Raw genomic sequence first — 18546 nt, 5'->3', positions numbered from 1 at the left:
CCATGATGTTGTGATTGATGCAGAATGTGGTCTGGCATTATCTTGTTGAAAAATGCAGGGTCTTCCCTGAAAGAGATGACGTCTGGATGGGAGCATATGATGTTCTAGAACCTGAATATATTTTTCTGCATTGATGGTGCCTTTCCAGACATGCAAGCTGCCCATGCCACACGCACTCATGCAACCCCATACCATCAGAGATGCATGCTTCTGAACTGAGCATTGATAACAACTTGGGTTGTCCTTGTCCTCTTTGGTCCGGATGACATGGCGTCCCAGATTTCCAAAAAGAACTTTGAATCGTTACTCGTCTGACCACAGAACAGTCTTCCATTTTGCCACACTCCATTTTATATGATCCCTGGCCCAGTGAAAACGCCTGAGCTTGTGGAACTTGCTTAGAAATGGCTTCTTCTTTGCACTGTAGAGTTTCAGCTGGCAACGGCGGATGGCACGGTGGATTGTGTTCACTGACAATGGTTTCTGGAAGTATTCCTGAGCCCATTCTGTGATTTCCTTTACAGTAGCATTCCTGTTTGTGGTGCAGTGTCGTTTAAGGGCCCGGAGATCACGGGCATCCAGTATGGATTTACGGCCTTGACCCTTACGCAGAGAGATTGTTCCAGATTCTCTGAATCTTCGGATGATGTTATGCACAGTTGATAATGATAGATGCAAAGTCTTTGCAATTTTTCGCTGGGTAACACCTTTCTGATATTGCTCCACTATCTTTCTGCGCAACATTGTGGGAATTGGTGATCCTCTACCCATCTTGGCTTCTGAGAGACACTGCCACTCTGAGAAGCTCTTTTTATACCCAATCATGTTGTCAATTGACCTAATTAGTGTTAATTGGTCTTCCAGCTCTTCGTTATGCTCAAATTTACTTTTTCCAGCCTCTTATTGCTACTTGTCCCAACTTTTTTGGGATTTGTTGACACCGTGAAAATTTGAATCAACGTATTTTTCCTTTAAAATTATACATTTACTCGGATTAAACGTTTGATCTGTCATCTACATTCTATTACAAATAAAATATTGACATTTGCCATCTCCACATCATTGCATTCAGTTTTTATTCACAATTTGTTTAGTGTCCCAACTTTTTTGGAATCCGGTTTGTATGTATGTATGTTATGTTGATGCATCCCATGGTGTATTTTTATTGCATATCGTATAAAAGTTATATTTTAATAAGGATATTTCCCCACACATCTTTGTGGTGGGCCCTTACGCATATAGAATATTGAAATATCAGTGAGGCTCTTTCAACCTTAGCCCCACTCAACAATTGTTACCTGTAGTTCTACTAATCCCATTATGTTTCAGCCATGGTAGCGTGCACCTGCATTCTCAAATTTACTTATTATGGAGGTGCTGGTTCGTTTGTTTTTCTTCCCTATTGTCACTGCCATTGGGGCGGTGGCGCCCCTGGTGGTGAGTTTGAACCGTGCTCGTCCTGCCCATTTACCATGTGCTTTTAATTAGAAAGATTGTATAGCTGTATCCTACCTTGCCCATATTGCAGGCTGGCAGCCTGGGAGAGGCATGCATAGGATATAGCTGGGTGCTACTTTGCCCAGATTGTAGGCTGTAAGCCCAGGAGAGGCATGTTAGAGTAGGCCCCATCTAATTAGAAGCCACCTTGTCGTCTGGTAAATGGGCTCGACATACAGTACAGACCAAAATTTTGGACACAACTTCTCATTCAAAGAGTTTTCTTTATTTTCATGACTATGAAAATTGTACATTCACACTGAAGGCATCAAAACTATGAATTAACACATGTGGAATTATATACATAACAAAAAAGTGTGAAACAACTGAAAATATGTAATATTCTAGGTTCTTCAAAGTAGCCACCTTTTGCTTTGATTACTGCTTTGCACACTCTTGGCATTCTCTTGATGAGCTTCAAGAGGTAGTCACCTGAAATGGTTTTCACTTCACAGGTGTGCCCTGTCAGGTTTAATAAGTGGGATTTCTTGCCTTATAAATGGGTTTTGGGACCATCAGTTGCGTTGTGGAGAAGTCAGGTGGATACACAGCTGATAGTCCTACTGAATAGACTGTTAGAATTTGCATTATGGCAAGAAAAAAGCAGTTAAGTAAAGAAAAACTAGTGGCCATCATTACTTTAAGAAATGAAGGTCAGTCAGTCCGAAAAATTAGGAAAACTTTGAAAGTGTCCCCAAGTGCAGTCACAAAAACCATCAAGCGCTACAAAGAAACTGGCTCACATGCAGACCGCCCCAGGAAAGGAAGACCTCTGCTGCGGGGGATAAGTTCATCTGAGTCACCAGCCTCAGAAATCGCAGGTTAACAGCAGCTCAGATTAGAGACCAGGTCAATGCCACACAGAGTTCTAGCAGCAGACACATCTCTAGAACAACTGTTAAGAGGAGACTGTGTGAATCAGGCCTTCATGGTAGAATATCTGCTAGGAAACCACTGCTAAGGACAGGCAACAAGCAGAAGAGACTTTTTTGTGCTAAAGAACACAAGGAATGGACATTAGACCAGTGGAAATCTGTGCTTTGATCTGATGAGTCCAAATTTGAGATCTTTGGTTCCAACCACCGTGTCTTTGTGCGACGCAGAAAAGGTGAACGGATGGACTCTACATGCCTGGTTCCCACCGTGAAGCATGGAGGAGGAGGTGTGATGGTGTGGGGGTGCTTTGCTGGTGACACTGTTGGGGATTTATTCAAAATTGAAGGCATACTGAACCAGCATGGCTACCACAGCATCTTGCAGCGGCATGTTATTCCATCCGGTTTGCGTTTAGTTGGACAATCATTAATTTTTCAACAGGACAATGACCCCAAACACACCTCCAGGCTGTGTAAGGGCTATTTGACCATGAAGGAGAGTGATGGGCTGCTGCGCCAGATGACCTGGCCTCCACAGTCACCGGACCTGAACCCAATCAAGATGGTTTGGGGTGAGCTGGACCGCAGAGTGAAGGCAAAAGGGCCAACAAGTGCTAAGCATCTTTGGGAACTCCTTCAAGACTGTTGGAAGACCATTTCAGGTGACTACCTGGTAATCAAAGCAAAAGGTGGCTACTATGAAGAACCTAGAATATGACATATTTTCAGTTGTTTCACACTTTTTTGTTATGTATATAATTCCACATGTGTTACTTCATAGTTTTGATGCCTTCAGTGTGAATCTACAATTTTCATAGTCATGAAAATAAAGGAAACTCTTTGAATGAGAAGGTGTGTCCAAACTTTTGGTCTGTACTGTATGTTTGATCAATTATATGCGCAAAGAGCTTCTAGCTGCTTTTGCAGTAAGTATGGCCACTAAGCCACTATTTTTATTTAATATTTACGTATATCTTTGTGCAATTGACTAGCAGTGTGCTGTTACCTGTAGTTCTACTAATCCTATTGTTGGGGTCGTCCTCCGCAAACTTATTAAAGAAAGGTAAGGTTTTTCGGTAGGTGACCCAATCTGCCCAGGTCCTTTGAAAGCTAACGTGTGACCTGGATTCCCAGGCTGAGAGTTCTTCCATGTGGTAAATGTGGTTCACCTTATGTAGCTAATGAGATATTGTGGGTGAAGTCTATTGGTTCCAGTGTTGTGGGATTAGAGACTTTGCCGTCAAGGTCAGGTGTTGGAAAAGTCTCCTTTTAGTATGGGGTATGTCGTGTAGCCTAATGTTTAATAGTACAGATGTTGGGGATGGGGTTTTGTCTAAGGAGCCCATATGTTTAATCAATTCCAAGATCTCAGACCAGAAGGGCTGTATCACCGGGCATAGAGCCTTGTGGTTGGTGACATCTCCAACAATCGTCAGACCTCAGACAATTTATTTGTTGGAGCTGAACTGGTGTGAGATACCATCTGGTAATTAGTTTGAATAAGTTTTCCTGGAGGCGCTAGCAGCGGGAGATTCCGTGGGATAAGCGATACAGTTGCTTTAGCTCAGGTTTTGTCCAGGTGGTGTCAAGATCTTTACTCCATTTGGAGATGTATTCTCTTTCAAGTGGGTGTTTAGTTGTTGGAGGATGCTGTAAACCCGAGATGGTAGGTGTTTAGGAGGGTTCTTAGAAGCTATCAGTTTTTCAAACTGGGTTAGATCCCTCTCAGGGTCATAATTTGCAAGATAGGGGGCTAGTAGTAACCAAGTGTGAGCTTTGTGTAGGGAGTGTGGGTTGTTAATCTCTTCAGTGTCTAAGAATGAGGAGACAGATATAGATCTCAGTTTGGAAACTTTCAGACTAGTATCTGTATATCTAGGGTGGTATAGTCCTGGGAGGTCTGCCACTGTCATGAGTGGGGATGGGGGGCTGAGTTTGTCTTTTGGCACTCCCACAATCTTCAATGAGGCCTGAGTGATAGAGTTCTGTGTGTATTGACTTAACAACCAACCTTCATTCAGCCAAAGAAGGGACCTCAGAGGGTTATTTGCTAGGTGTTCTTCCAGGGGGACCCATAGTTTACTATTGTCTGTTCTTGCCCATTGCATCAGTCTGGACAGGTGCACTGCTTCGTAATAGAGTCTCCAATTTGGTAGTGCCATACCTCCATGTGTTTTGTGTTGAGTGAGTAGAGCATGGTTTAAACGGGGTCTTTTATCCTGCCACAAATATTTATTTGTAAGCTTCCTGAATGTAGAAAAGGAGATTGGGAGGGGTATTGGGAGTGTCTGAAATAGGTATGATAGTTTTGGTAGCAGAATGGCTTTATTAAGGTTATTGTGTCCCATCCAAGAGAGGAATGGGAGGGACCATGACTCTAGTATAGATTGAAATGTATGAGGGATAGGAGCATAGTTATGGATGTATAGGTCATTCTATACTGAGCTGATCTTAAGACCTGGATAGGTGATGTATGATGTGGACCACTGAAAGGGATATTGGGATTGTAAGGCATTCCTCTCCCTCTCTTCAATATGGATCCCCAGGGCCTCCGATTTAGTTGTGTTTATCTTGAAGTTTGCGATAAAACCGTAATTATGTAGTATAGATTGTAGTGCGGGTAGCGATGATGTGGGGTTCGTTAGTATCACCAAAATATTGTCTGCGTACGCTGCGACATTGTGTGTGAACCTTCCATCATCATAGCCTTTTAAAGCTGTGTACTCTCTGATCATTTATAAGAGGGGTTTTAAGGACAGTACGAACAGGATAGGACACAGGGGGCAACCCTTAAAAGGGGCGGATAGTGACTGGTTAATGCGTAGTCTGGCAGTGGGGGAGGCATACATCACAAAAATTGCATGTATAAATATTTGTGCAAAACCAAAGTGACCCAGTACTTGTCTCATGTAGGTCCAGTCCACCCTGTCGAAGGCCTTTTCCGCATTGGTCCCCAGCAGTTTTTTCCGTGCGGCAATCTGTAGAAGGGATAGGGCTCGCATATTGTTATCTTTATCTTCTCTACCTACTACGAATACCACCTGTTCTGGAGAGATCAAGGTAGGAATCAGGGGTCTTATTCTATTTGCTAGTAGACTGGCGTAAAGCTTCAAGTCTGTGTTTAGCAATGATATACAGGTGAAACTCGAAAAATTTGTATATTGTGCAAAGTTCATTTATTTCAGTAATGCAACTTAAAAGGTGAAACTAATATACGAGATAGACTCATTACAGGCAAAGCGAGATATTTCAAATCCTTATTTGTTATAATTTGGATGATTATGACTTACAGCTTATGAAACCCCAAAGTCATAATTTTGAAGTACGCTTTGCTCAGGGGGTATGGATTAATTAGCTGACTAGAGTGTGACACTTTGAGCCTAGAATATTGAACTTTTTCACAAAATTCTAATTTTAAGCTGCATTAATGCAATTCTTTTTAATTAGCATTACTGAAATAAATGGACTTTTGCACGATATTCAAATTTTTCGAGTTTCACCTGTAGGTCTGTAACTACAGCATTGTGAAGGGTCCTTCCCTTCCTTGTGAATTAGTGTAATGTAAGCTTCCAATGCCTGTCGGGGTATGGGGGCCCCAGACAGATATGCATTGCACGCGTCCGTCAGCTGAGGGAGAAGGACAGTGGAGAAGGTTTCGTAATAGGAGCAAGTGAAGCCATCTGGGTCTGGGGCCCTGCTTTTCGGGCATCTCTGCAGGGTGGACCGGACCTTCTCAGGGGAGAAAGGCTTATGTAGCTCTGAGTGTGATGTAGGTATGAGAGAGGGTAGAGTGATTTGTGATAGAAAGTTTGCGATGGAGGAGGTTCTATCTTGTGGGCTATTGTCTTGCTCTGAGTTGAGTTGAGTTGGTATAGAGAGGTATAGAATTCAATGAATTGTTCAATCGTTGCCGGGTCAGACGTGAGACGTCCTGTTTTTATTCGGATTTCCGATATGTGTGCAGGGTTTGCGTCTTTTGATAAGGGACATCATTAGTTTTGATGCTTTATCTCCACGAGCGTAAAATGAGTGCTTGACCAACATGTAGATCTTGGCGGAGTTTTTCTTCAGTAGGTCACGTAGTTGTAGGCGTGCAGTTGTGAGTTAGTGGTGATGGGAGATTGTCAATGACTATTTGTGTTTTTAAATTTACTGATCTCAAGTTGTAGGTTTTGTATTTGTAGGTCTCTCAGTTTTTTTGTGAAATGTTCCCACTGAGATGAATTCCCCTCTTATTGTGGCTTTATGTGCTTCCCAAACCATCGGGGTGGGGACTCCTGTGTTCAGATTTTGTTGGAATAAAAAGGTCCAGGCACTTCAAAATCGAAGGATCAAGGGTACGCATAATAGAGTCTTGTTTAGGCACCATGGTGGTTTAGGGGAGGTGTCATCAGATAGAGTCACAAGTAGTTCCACAGGGGAATAGTCTGAGTGAATGCTTACATGTCTGTATTTTGCTGAGAGATGACTATTGGAGGAAAAAAAATATCTATCTTGTGATAGGAGTTGTGCGGGGCGGAGTATAATGTGCAGTCTTTATCAGAGGGGTGGATGAAGCGCCAGGCCTCTTTGACTGACAGAAGTTGTAGGGATTTTTGTAATGTGTCTGAGAGCTTCATATAAGAGGGAAGATTTCCAGAAGTGCTATCTAATAGGGGGTCTAGGGCTATATTGAAGTTACCCCCGATGATTAGTTCACCTACTTTGTGGCTGTCTAGTAGTATTAAAGTAGTGCAGATTTAGGGAGCTTGTTGAGTATTAGGGGGTAAACATTGGCCAGGGTGATCAGTGAGCCATTTAATCTCCCCGAATAAGTGTTCTGCTGTCTGGGTCCGAATGTATATCTGTGGGCTCAAAAGAAATGTGTTTAGCAAAGGCAATGGATACTCCTTTGGAATTTTTAGTGGGTGTATAAGAGTGGAACTATTAGTTAAAATAGTGTCTGTGGAAGGAGGGGGTTTTAACTTTCAAGAAGTGAATTTCTTGAAGGAGGAGGACGTCTACCCGAGCTTTCTTGAAATTATGGAGTATTTTTCAGCGTTCAGATCAGTTCAAGAGTAGTAATTTTAAGATTGTGAGGATGTTCGTCCAGACAGTGATCTGGACGGTGTGGTGTAAATTGTCAGTGATATGCGCTGCCCGTGAAGCCCAGGAAGGGTAGGGGGGGAAGGGGGAGGGAGGGAAACAATTGAAATAGAAATGCTACAGAACATACATAACGTAAGCATTGCTTTTGAGAGAGCAATATAGAAACAATTGATACTTATTCTCTATTATAGTGGAACATTTATCTAGCCACTGTACTCAATCTGTTATATTTCTACCTACCAGCGCCAGTGTAAGTTTATACCGTAAGGTAACTACACTCTATCAATATAGAAAACATGTTGTTATCAAATTAGCGAGCCTGCTAAGGGGCCAACTTTAGTAGTAGTATAACACCTAAAAGGAAAAAGAGGAGAAATTGAGTTGGTACAGACAACACTACTTGCTATATCTGATCCGAATCCACTGTTGTCATAGGTACAGAGTCTACCGGGTTTTAGATAACGGGCAGTCGATCCCTGTGTCACGGCATCAGCCCACCATCAACCAACAGGTATTGCTATATTACAAAGAAGCAGGAAATATAAACACAAACAAAGATATAATCTCAATGAGGTGAAAATAACACTTATCCCACGACGACGAGGTAGATCAGGTGGGGTCGACGTCAATCCGTCTACTAGTCAGCTTTTCCTGGCGCTTGTGATTACTATTTCACTTTTCTATGCCCATTTGGAGTTGGTGGTGGGACCGTTGGTAGGGCTGTCAGGTTTTGTATCGGGGACCAGTCCAGTATATCCAGGTCTGTAATCTTTAGAAGCTGTAAGATCTCAGATAGTTCAGAGTGATCCCTCAGTATAAGGCCTCATGCACACGACCGTTTTATTTTAGGGTCCGCAAAAACGGGGTCCGTAGGTCCGTGATCCGTGACCGTTTTTTCGTCCGTGGGTCTTCCTTGATTTTTGGAGGCCGTGCGGAGCCAAACGGATCCGTCCTGAATTACAATGCAAGGCAGGTGCTGCCAGGCAGCAGGGGGCAGACCCCCGCCCTCTCCCCCCTGTAGTTAACACATTGGTGGCCAGTGTGGCCGGCCCCCCCTCCCTCCCCTGTAGTTAACTCATTGTTGGCCAGTGCGGCCGGCCCCCCCCTCCCTCCCCTGTAGTTAACTCATTGGTGGCTAGTGCGGCCGGCCCCCCTCCCTCCCCTGTAGTTAACTCATTGGTGGCCAGTGCGGCCGGCCCCCCCTCCCTCCCCTGTAGTTAACTCATTGGTGGCCAGTGGGCCCCCCCTCCTAATTAAATTCTCCCTAGTTACCTACTACTGGCCACGGGAGCTCCTCCTACTGGTAAGTGACAGATCATTAAGCAATGCTCCGCACAGACCTGTCACTTACCAGTAGGAGGAGCTCCCGGCCGGACACAGACATCGCAGCTCACGGGTAAGTATAATGCGTCTACAAATTGCTAAGTAACCATGGCAACCGGGACTGCAGTAGCGTCCTGGTTTCCATGGTTACCAATCGGAGCCCCGGCGATTAAACTAGGACTCCGATAGGTACTCTCCGCTGCCACCAATGATAGGGGGGGGGGATTTTAATTACGAGGGGGAGGGAGGGGGGGCCGGCCGCACTGGCCACCAATGAGTTAACTACAGGGGAGGGAGGGGGGGGGGGGCCGGACGCACTGGCCACTAATGAGTTAATTACAGGGGAGGGAGGGTGGGGCCGGCCGCACTGGCCACCAATGAGTTAACTACAGGGGAGGGACAAAGAGGCCAGCCGCACTGGCCATCAATGAGTTAACTACAGGGGAGGGAGAAGGGGGGGCCGCCACACTGGCCACCAATGTGTTAAATACAGGGGGGGGGGGGAGGCCCCCTGCTGCCTGGCAGCACCTGCTAGGCAGCAGGGGGCAGTCATGTACACAGTTCTTTTAGTATATTCTAACCTGAAGCGTCCCCATCACCATGGGAACGCCTCTGTGTTAGAATATACTGTCGGATCTGAGTTTTCACGGATCCGTCTGTGTAAAAGTAGCCTACAACAACGGACGCGGATGCAATCTTGTGTGCATCCGTGTTTTTTCACGGACCCATTGACTTGGATGGGTCCGTGAACCGTTGTCCGTCAAAAAAATAGGACAGGTCGTATTTTTTTGACGGACAGGAAACACGGATCACGGATGCGGCTAAATAATAATGCAAAACGGTGCATTTTCCGATTTTTCCACGGACCACGAATGCACACAACCATCGTCTGCATGAGGCCTAAGGCTACATCCACACGACCTGCAGATCCAAACAAAAAAACGGATTACATCCATATGCCATAAGTTTTTTTTTTTTTTTTTTCTGGATCCATTGTAACAATGCCTAAAACAGACAAGAATAGGACATGCTATATATTTTTTGAGGGCTATGGAACGGATATACGGATTTTTGGCGGATCCATTGAAATGAATAGGTCTGCATCCTATCCAGAAAAAAAAATGGAACGGACACGGAAACAAAATACACTCGTGTGCATGAGGACTAAATCTCTTTCTGTCCACTGTGAAGGAGAGACCAAAAGGGAATTGGCCATCTATAAGGAATGTCCCGGTGTCTTTCTCTCAGTGGTCTCAGAATATTTATTTTAGAAAGTGTAACTCTGGCCAGATCTTGGTAGATCGATATTGTTGAGCCGTTGACAGGGACGGAGGGTTTGTTCCTGGCCAAACGCAAGATGTCATCTCTAACTTTGGAGTGGAAGAGATGGCAGATTACATCTCTCGGAGGTTCAGGAGTTGAGGGTTTGGCCTTTAGGGATCTGTGCACCCTTTCAAAAGAGATCTCTAGGGGGTAGGAGTCTCCTAAGATTGAGGCAAAAATTTGTTTGACAGAGTCGGGAAGGGCCTCAGCTGTGATTGATTCAGGGATCCCCTTTAGACTTAAGTTGTTTTGCCATGCCTATTCTCTTGGTCCTCCATCCAGTTTACTATTTTATTCATATGTGCTTGGCAGAAGCTGAAGGTTGACGAGGCAGCTTCGGTGTAAGAAATCAATTAAGATAGAGTGGTTTCTAGTTGCTCGACCCTGCCTCCAATATTCCTCACGTCCTGTTTGATGTCTTGCAATTCCTTTACCACTGGTTCCAGGGCTTTGGAGGGTGCTTTTCCTAAGAAGGATCTGGAAATGGGGAGACCCCTGTCATCCCTTTTCTATACTCACAAATTAGAGGGAGAAAGTTCTCTTTCTATACCTCTGTTGGAGGAGTTTTTACTTCGATGAACCGGTCTGGGTATAGCAGATGTTTGGCACATCTGCACAAAAGAGTCCAGAAAACTCATGTGGCGAGAGATGGACGTATTCCTGGATTTGTGGGGGCCAATTTTCACCATAACTGTCAAAGTAGAGCTGGGTCTTTGTGTGTATTCCGCTGCCTGTGGTTGTAAAAGTATAGCATCTCTTCTCGCTTGTGGCCCCAGGTAGCTGGGTTATAACGGGTTAGTGCAACATTGCTAATTGCTATGCCCCTGTTTGAGTATGTTTTTAGGCAGACCCCTATTGCAATAAGAAAGGGTCAGAAAAATTAAGGCTGTGCCTTCAAAGGTGTCTTTTCTTGAGGAAGCAGGCTTTGGGTGATGACAGGGACTATGAGGGAAAATGAGGGGGGGAAGGGGAAGCGTGTCCTGCCGCCGGCTGGCCGGGCTCTAGAAGTGTTTGTGAGCCTCTAACAGGTGACTGTTCCAGGTTAACCACTTCAGCCCAGCTAGGTGAAACCCCCTTCATGACCAGGCCACTTTTTACACTTCGGCACTACACTCCTTTCACCGTTTATCGCTCGGTCATGCAACTTACCACCCAAATGAATTTTACCTCCTTTTCTTCTCACTAATGGAGCTTTCATTTGGTGGTATTTTATTGCTGCTGACATTTTTACTTTTTTTGTTATTAATCAAAATGTAACGATTTTTTTTGCAAAAAAATGACATTTTTCACTTTCAGCTGTGAAATTTTGCAAAAAAAACTACATCCATATATAAATTTTTCGCTAAATTTATAGTTCTACATGTCTTTGATAAAAAAAAAATGTTTGGGCAAAAAAAAAATGCTTTGGGTAAAAGTTATAGCATTTACAAACTATGGTACAAAAATGTGAATTTCCGCTTTTTGAAACGGCTCTGATTTTCTGAGCACCTGTCATGTTTCCTGAGGTTCTACAATGCCCAGACAGTAGAAAACCCCCACAAATGACCCCATTTCGGAAAGTAGACACCCTAAGGTATTCGCTGATGGGCATAGTGAGTTCATAGAACTTTTTATTTTTTGTCACAAGTTAGCGGAAAATGATGATGATTTTTTTTTTTTTTCTTACAAAGTCTCATATTCCACTAACTTGCGACAAAAAATAAAAAATTCTAGGAACTCACCATGCCCCTCACAGAATACCTTGGGGTGTCTTCTTTCCAAAATGGGGTCACTTGTGGGGTAGTTATACTGCCCTGGCAATTTAGGGGCCCAAATGTGTGAGAAGAACTTTGCAATCAAAATGTGTAAGAAATGACCGGCGAAATCCGAAAGGTGCACTTTGGAATATGCGCCCCTTTGCCCACCTTGGCATCAAAAAAGTGTGACACATCTGGTATCGCCGTACTCAGGAGAAGTTGGGGAATGTGTTTTGGGGTGTCATTTTACATATACCCATGCTGGGTGAGAAAAATATCTTGGTCAAATGCCAACTTTGTATAAAAAAATGGGAAAAGTTGTCTTTTGCCAAGATATTTCTCTCACCCAGCATGGGTATATGTAAAATGACACCCCAAAACACATTCCCCAACTTCTCCTGAGTACGGCGATACCAGATGTGTCACACTTTTTTGCTGCCAAGGTGGGCAAAGGGGCACATATTCCAAAGTGCACCTTTCGGATTTTGCAGGGCATTTTTTACACATTTTGATTGCAAGGTACTTCTCACACATTTGGGCCCCTAAATTGCCAGGGCAGTATTACTACCCCACAAGTGACCCCATTTTGGAAAGAAGACACCCTAAGGTATTCCGTGAGGGGCATGGCGAGTTCCTAGAATTTTTTATTTTTTGTCACAAGTTAGCGGAAAATGATGATTTTTTTTTTTTCTCTTTTTTCCTTACAAAGTCTCATATTCCACTAACTTGCGACAAAAAATAAAAAATTCTAGGAACTCGCCATGCCCCTCACGGAATACCTTGGGGTGTCTTCTTTCCAAAATGGGGTCACTTGTGGCGTAGTTATACTGCCCTGGCAATTTAGGGGCCCATATGTGTGAGAAGTACTTTGCAATCAAAATCTGTAAAAAATGACCGGTGAAATACGAAAGGTGCACTTTGGAATATGCGCCCCTTTGCCCACCTTGGCATCAAAAAAGTGTCACACATCTGGTATCGCCGTACTCAGGAGAAGTTGGGGAATGTGTTTTGGGGTGTCATTTTACATATACCCATGCTGGGTGAGAGAAATATCTTGGCAAACGACAACTTTTCCCATTTTTTTATACAAAGTTGGCATTTGACCAAGATATTTTTCTCACCCAGCATGGGTATATGTAAAATGACACCCCAAAACACATTCCCCAACTTCTTCTGAGTACGGCGATACCAGATGTGTCACACTTTTTTGCAGCCTAGATGCGCAAAGGGGCCCAAATTCCTTTTAGGAGGGCATTTTTAGACATTTGGATCCCAGACTTCTTCTCATGCTTTAGGGCCCCTAAAAAGCCAGGGCAGTATAAATACCCCACATGTGACCCCACTTTGGAAAGAAGACACCCCAAGGTATCCAATGAGGGGCCTGGCAAGTTCATAGAATTTTTTTTTTTTGCGGAAATTGATTATTTATTTTTTTTTCTCACAAAGTCTCACTTTCCGCTAACTTAGGACAAAAATTTCAATCTTTCATGGACTCAATATGCCCCTCAGCAAATACCTTGGGGTGTCTTCTTTCCAAAATGGGGTCAGTTGTGGGGTGTTTGTACTGCCCTGGCATTTGAGGGTCTCCGCAATCATTACATGTATGGCCAGCATTAGGAGTTTCTGCTATTCTCCTTATATTGAGCATACAGGTAATGAGATTTTTTTTTCCGTTCAGCCTCTGGGCTGAAAGAAAAAAATGAACGGCACAGATTTCTTCATTCGCATCGATCAATGTGGATGAAAAAATCTCTGCCAAAAAAAAAAAATGGAGGGGAAAGGCGTCTGCCAGGACATAGGAGCTCCGCCCTACATCCATACCCACTTAGCTCGTATGCCCTGGCAAACCAGATTTCTCCATTCGCATCAATCGATGTGGATGAATAAATCATTGCCGGGATTTTTTTTTTTTATATATATATATATATATACAAAGTGCTTGCCAAAGCATAGGAACGCCGCCTCCTCCTCAGCTCGTATGCCTCGGCAAACGTATCTGTCACTGCAGAGGAGAAAATCCCGTCTTGCAGCGCCGCATACACCGACTTGCGTGTAATCTGACAGCAGCGCAATGCTTCTGTCAGAATGCACATCGGTGCTGCAGCTAGTCGATCGGTTGGTCCACCTGGAAGGTAAAAAGACAAAAAAATAAAAAATAAAAGAAAAAACCAGGCCACAACGCAATAATTTTATTAACTTTGGAACAGAACATGTAACTTTAACTTTTGGAACTAAACATTAACCTGTTGCTTACCTGTTTTTTTTTTTTGTTTTTTTTTTTGTTTTTTTACCTTTATAGAACAAACCTCTCCTTCCCCATGGGTCAATGTGCAAAGCGCAAATCGCCCAAAGATGTGGCGAAGTGCGTTATGCACTTTGTCCCATGTGAAAGGAGACGTTTGCAGCAGCTGTGAGTGAATGGGCCCTAATAGCCCTGTGTGCCTATCCTGGTGAGATGATCCCTATGCTAGGTGTACCTGTGTGTGGTACTTTCGGAAACACTCCCCTAAGCATAGGGCAGGGTGGTCGGGACAGTCAGGACAGAAATAGCGGGTGTCACGCCTTATTCCACTCCTGCTACAGACACGACATTTTTTTCGGGGTGGCGGTCGGTTTGAGGTACCAGCAACGACACTGGGGAAGTGTCGCTCGTGTAGACAGCTAACTACACTGGTGGATGGGGCCACGGAACCTCCTGGATACAGGAGGTTCGCGATGATCTCTTCCTGAAATTTGAGGAAGGATCCAGTTCTCCCAGCCTTACTGTAGAGAACAAAACTATTGTACAGAGCCAATTGAATTAAATATACAGACACCTTCTTATACCAGCGTCTGGTGCGTCGGGAAACTAAATACGGAGCCAACATCTGGTCATTGAAGTCGACCCCTCCCATGTGGAGGTTATAGTCGTGGACTGAGAGGGGCTTTTCAATGACACGGGTTGCTCGCTCAATTTGTATTGTCGTGTCTGCGTGAATGGAGGAGAGCATGTAAACGTCACGCTTGTATCTCCATTTCACCGCGAGCAGTTCTTCGTTACACAGTGCGGCCCTCTGCCCCCTTGCAAGACGGGTGGTAACGAGCCGTTGGGGGAAGCCCACGCGACTAGTTCGCGCGGTACCACAGGCGCCAATCCGTTCTAAAAACAAATGCCTAAAGAGGGCCACACTTGTGTAGAAATTGTCCACATAAAGATGGTACCCCTTGCCGAATAAGGGTGACACCAAGTCCCAAACTGTCTTCCCACTGCTCCCCAGGTAGTCAGGGCAACCGACCAGCTCCAGGGTCTGATCTTTTCCCTCATAGACCCGAAATTTGTGGGTATAGCCTGTGGCCCTTTCACAGAGCTTATACAATTTGACCCCATACCGGGCGCGCTTGCTTGGGATGTATTGTTTGAAGCCAAGGCGCCCGGTAAAATGTATTAGGGACTCGTCTATGCAGATGTTTTGCTCTGGGGTATAAATATCTGCAAATTTCTGGTTGAAATGGTCTATGAGGGGCCGAATTTTGTGGAGCCGGTCAAAAGCAGGGTGGCCCCTGGGACGGGAGGCGGTGTTGTCGCTAAAGTGCAGGAAACGCAGGATGACCTCAAATCGTGTCCTGGACATAGCAGCAGAGAACATGGGCATGTGATGAATCGGGTTCGTGGACCAATATGACTTCAATTCATGCTTTTTTGTCAGGCCCATGTTGAGGAGGAGGCCCAGAAAAGTTTTAAATTCGGAAACTTGGACTGGTTTCCACCGGAAAGGCTGGGCATAAAAGCTTTCCGGGTTAGCGGTGATAAATTGTGTGGCATACCTGTTTGTCTCTGCCACGACTAAGTCTAAAAGCTCCGCAGTCAAGAACAGCTCAAAAAATCCCAGGGCCGAATCGATCTGAGCTGTCTCAACCCGAACTCCAGACTGGGCGGTGAAAGGGAAAACTACGGGTGCGGCTGAAGTTGGGGACTGCCAATCAGGGTTTGCCAGCACCTCTGGGATTCTAGGGGCTCTACGGGCACGTCTTTGCGGTGGCTGCGACGGGGTCACTACTGCACGTGCCACCGTACCAGCTTCAACTGCCCTTCTGGTGCTCGCTACTTCACCAGGTTGTACGGCAGTGCTGGTACTAGGTCCAGGAAGGGCTGGGCTGCTGGTGTATGCCTCACCACGTAATCCGACAGCACCAGCCCCACTCTGCTGCTCTTGAAGCGGATCCTGCGCAACCTGCGGTCTAGCGACACGGGGCCGGGTACGCCTGGTGCTATCAGGGACCTCAGCCTCCTCGTCCGAACTTTGGGTCAGAGAGCCACTGCTTTCTACAGGTTCGTATTCTGACCCGCTGGATTCATCAGATGAGGGTTCCCACTCCTCATCCGACTGGGTCAGAAGCCTGTAGGCCTCTTCAGAAGAATACCCCCTGTTAGACATGTGGGCAACTAAATTTCGGGGTATTCCCTGAGACTACCCAAGAAAAAAAAAGCAAGCCTGTCTTACAAATGGGAGGCTAGCGAAGTACCGGAGGCCGCTGCGGTTGATAAAAAATATCAAAACAGATTTTTTTATCGCCGCAGTGCGTGTAAAGTGAATGTGCAGTGATCAAAAAAAAAAAATTTTTTTGTCACTGCGGTGGGGCGGGCGTGGGCAAACGCACGTGTGGGCGACCGATCAGGCCTGATCGGGCAAACACTGCGTTTTGGGTGGAGGGCGAACTAAAGTGACACTAGTACTATTATAGATCTGACCGTGATCAGTTTTGATCACTTTCAGATACTATAAAAGTACAAATGCTGATTAGCGATACGCTAATCAGCGAATAACGGACTGCGGTGCGGTGGGCTGGGCGCTAACTGACTAACCAAGGGACCTAAACTATACCTAAAACCTAACGGTCAATACCAGTGAAAAAAAAAAGTGACAGTTTGCACTGATCACTTTTTTCCTTTCACTAGTGATTGACAGGGGGGATAAAAGGGGTGATCAAAGGGTTAATTGGGGTGATCTGGGGGCTAAATGTGGTGTGGTGGGTACTCACAGTAGATGTGCTCCTCTGCTCCTCTGCTGGAACCAACCGACCAAAAGAAGGAGCAGAGGAGCACAGCAGCCATATAACCCCATCATATTTACTAATATGTGGGGTTATATGGCTGCTGATTGTTTTTTTTTAAAATCAGCAGCCTGCCAGCCAATGATCGTGGCCGGCAGGCTGCTGACGAAATACTCTTCTGCGAAATGCCGGCCCGCGATGCGCATGCGCGGGCCGGCTGTGACGTAATCTCGCGTCTCGCGAGAGGACGCGCCGATGCGTCCAGGAGGAACTAAACAACCACCTCCCGGACGCATCGGTGCGTACAGCGGTCGGGAGGTGGTTAAGGCTGTTGGGAGATGTACTCCCTTTTAGTCTGTATGGGCCTCTATCACTCTGGGGGGGTTATCCCCTGTGCAGGCCTTGAGGTGGGAAGGAGATGGTGTGTCTTCCAATATGGCCGGCTGGCTCTGAAAGCGTGTACAGATAATAGGATTTGGGGTGCCTGCAGAGTGCTGGTAGTTAGACTTGTAGTGAGAAGTATGGGGTCCTTTCTGAGTGGATCTCGTCCTGGACGGGCGCTGTGTTGGAGGGCCGGCGTCCGCATGTCCGCTTCTCCCCGCAAATCAAGGCCGGGGGTTCTTAGGCCTAAATAGGCCACGGCTGTATCTTGGGCTCCAGTGGACCTAAGAGCCACGGACAGTGTTTTTCTTGTAGACAGTGAGGAGGCCTGTTGGCAATGAATAGGGTCTGGCCACTGCTTCTAGCAGGTTAGATGGCGCAGGATAGGGTCCGGTTAGTGGGAGCTGCAGAGGGAGCCGTCCTCACTGCTTGGCTGCTCACCACCTTTTTCATGCTTTGTGTAATCTAACAATGAAATTGTAGGATGACTTCTTTTTTCAAGTTACTGGACATTTTCCTGTTACAGAACTCCAAATGTATTTGCTTTCACCATGCCCTAACCTACCACCTCAGGTTTAGTAGCTTGCTGAAGACGTAACATATTTATCGGCAGCTATATATATATTGTAAATCCATCTTCTGAAAGTCGCCAACTAGTGGTGACTGCAGGAACTTGAAATTTTATTATACAACTGTAAGAAGGATTTGGAGACATATTACAGAATACAGAAGTCACATCCTTATAGAGATAGTACAATGCTACAATACAGATACGCACAGAATTTCAATTTAGAAAAAAATAAAATAAACATTGCAGTAACACAAATTACCTTTTGATGCCAATTTCAATCTTCCCCCCATGTAAGTGCCACAGTCCTTGCATTAGTGTTCCCCACTGAAGACCAAAAGCTGCAATAAGTAGGTTGATGCCGACGCTGCTGAATCCATATCTTTTCAAAAAGGTCATTAAGAACCCAAAACCCACGAAGATCATGACATGCACATCTTGAAAAACTGCGGAGAGAAAGACAGGGCTCAGTGATGGGATAATATCCGTCTGCACATACTGCTCCCACTCATCCACTTTATTAAAGATATCAGGTTCTATATCTAAGCTAACATGACTACTGTTGAGCGAATTGAAGTCCACAATCTGAATTGCATGAAAAATTTGATTTGCCGCAAAGCCGAATTTCCTCATGCTTCGTGGTAGCGAATCGAATTTCCCTGAATGGCGGTAAAAAAAATAAAAAAAGCCAAACTTACCTCATCTATTTGATTGCAACGAGCTG

General features: G+C 45.1%; 1 protein-coding gene across 1 annotated transcript in view; it reads right to left on the bottom strand.

The window, feature by feature from the left end:
• RHAG (Rh associated glycoprotein) overlaps positions 1-18546 on the bottom strand; it is a 73203-nt gene that overhangs the window by 29806 nt on the left and 24851 nt on the right. Inside the window, exon 2 of the mRNA XM_044288825.1 lies at positions 18085-18268. Within this exon, the coding sequence (XP_044144760.1) occupies positions 18085-18268 (184 nt within the window). The remainder of the gene's footprint in view (positions 1-18084; positions 18269-18546) is intronic.

This window comes from Bufo gargarizans, chromosome 4, assembly GCF_014858855.1.
Source record: "Bufo gargarizans isolate SCDJY-AF-19 chromosome 4, ASM1485885v1, whole genome shotgun sequence".
NCBI classification, from domain to species: Eukaryota; Metazoa; Chordata; class Amphibia; order Anura; family Bufonidae; genus Bufo; species Bufo gargarizans.
Note: the sequence above shows the minus strand (reverse complement) of the source record. Positions and strands in the feature narration are given on the sequence as shown.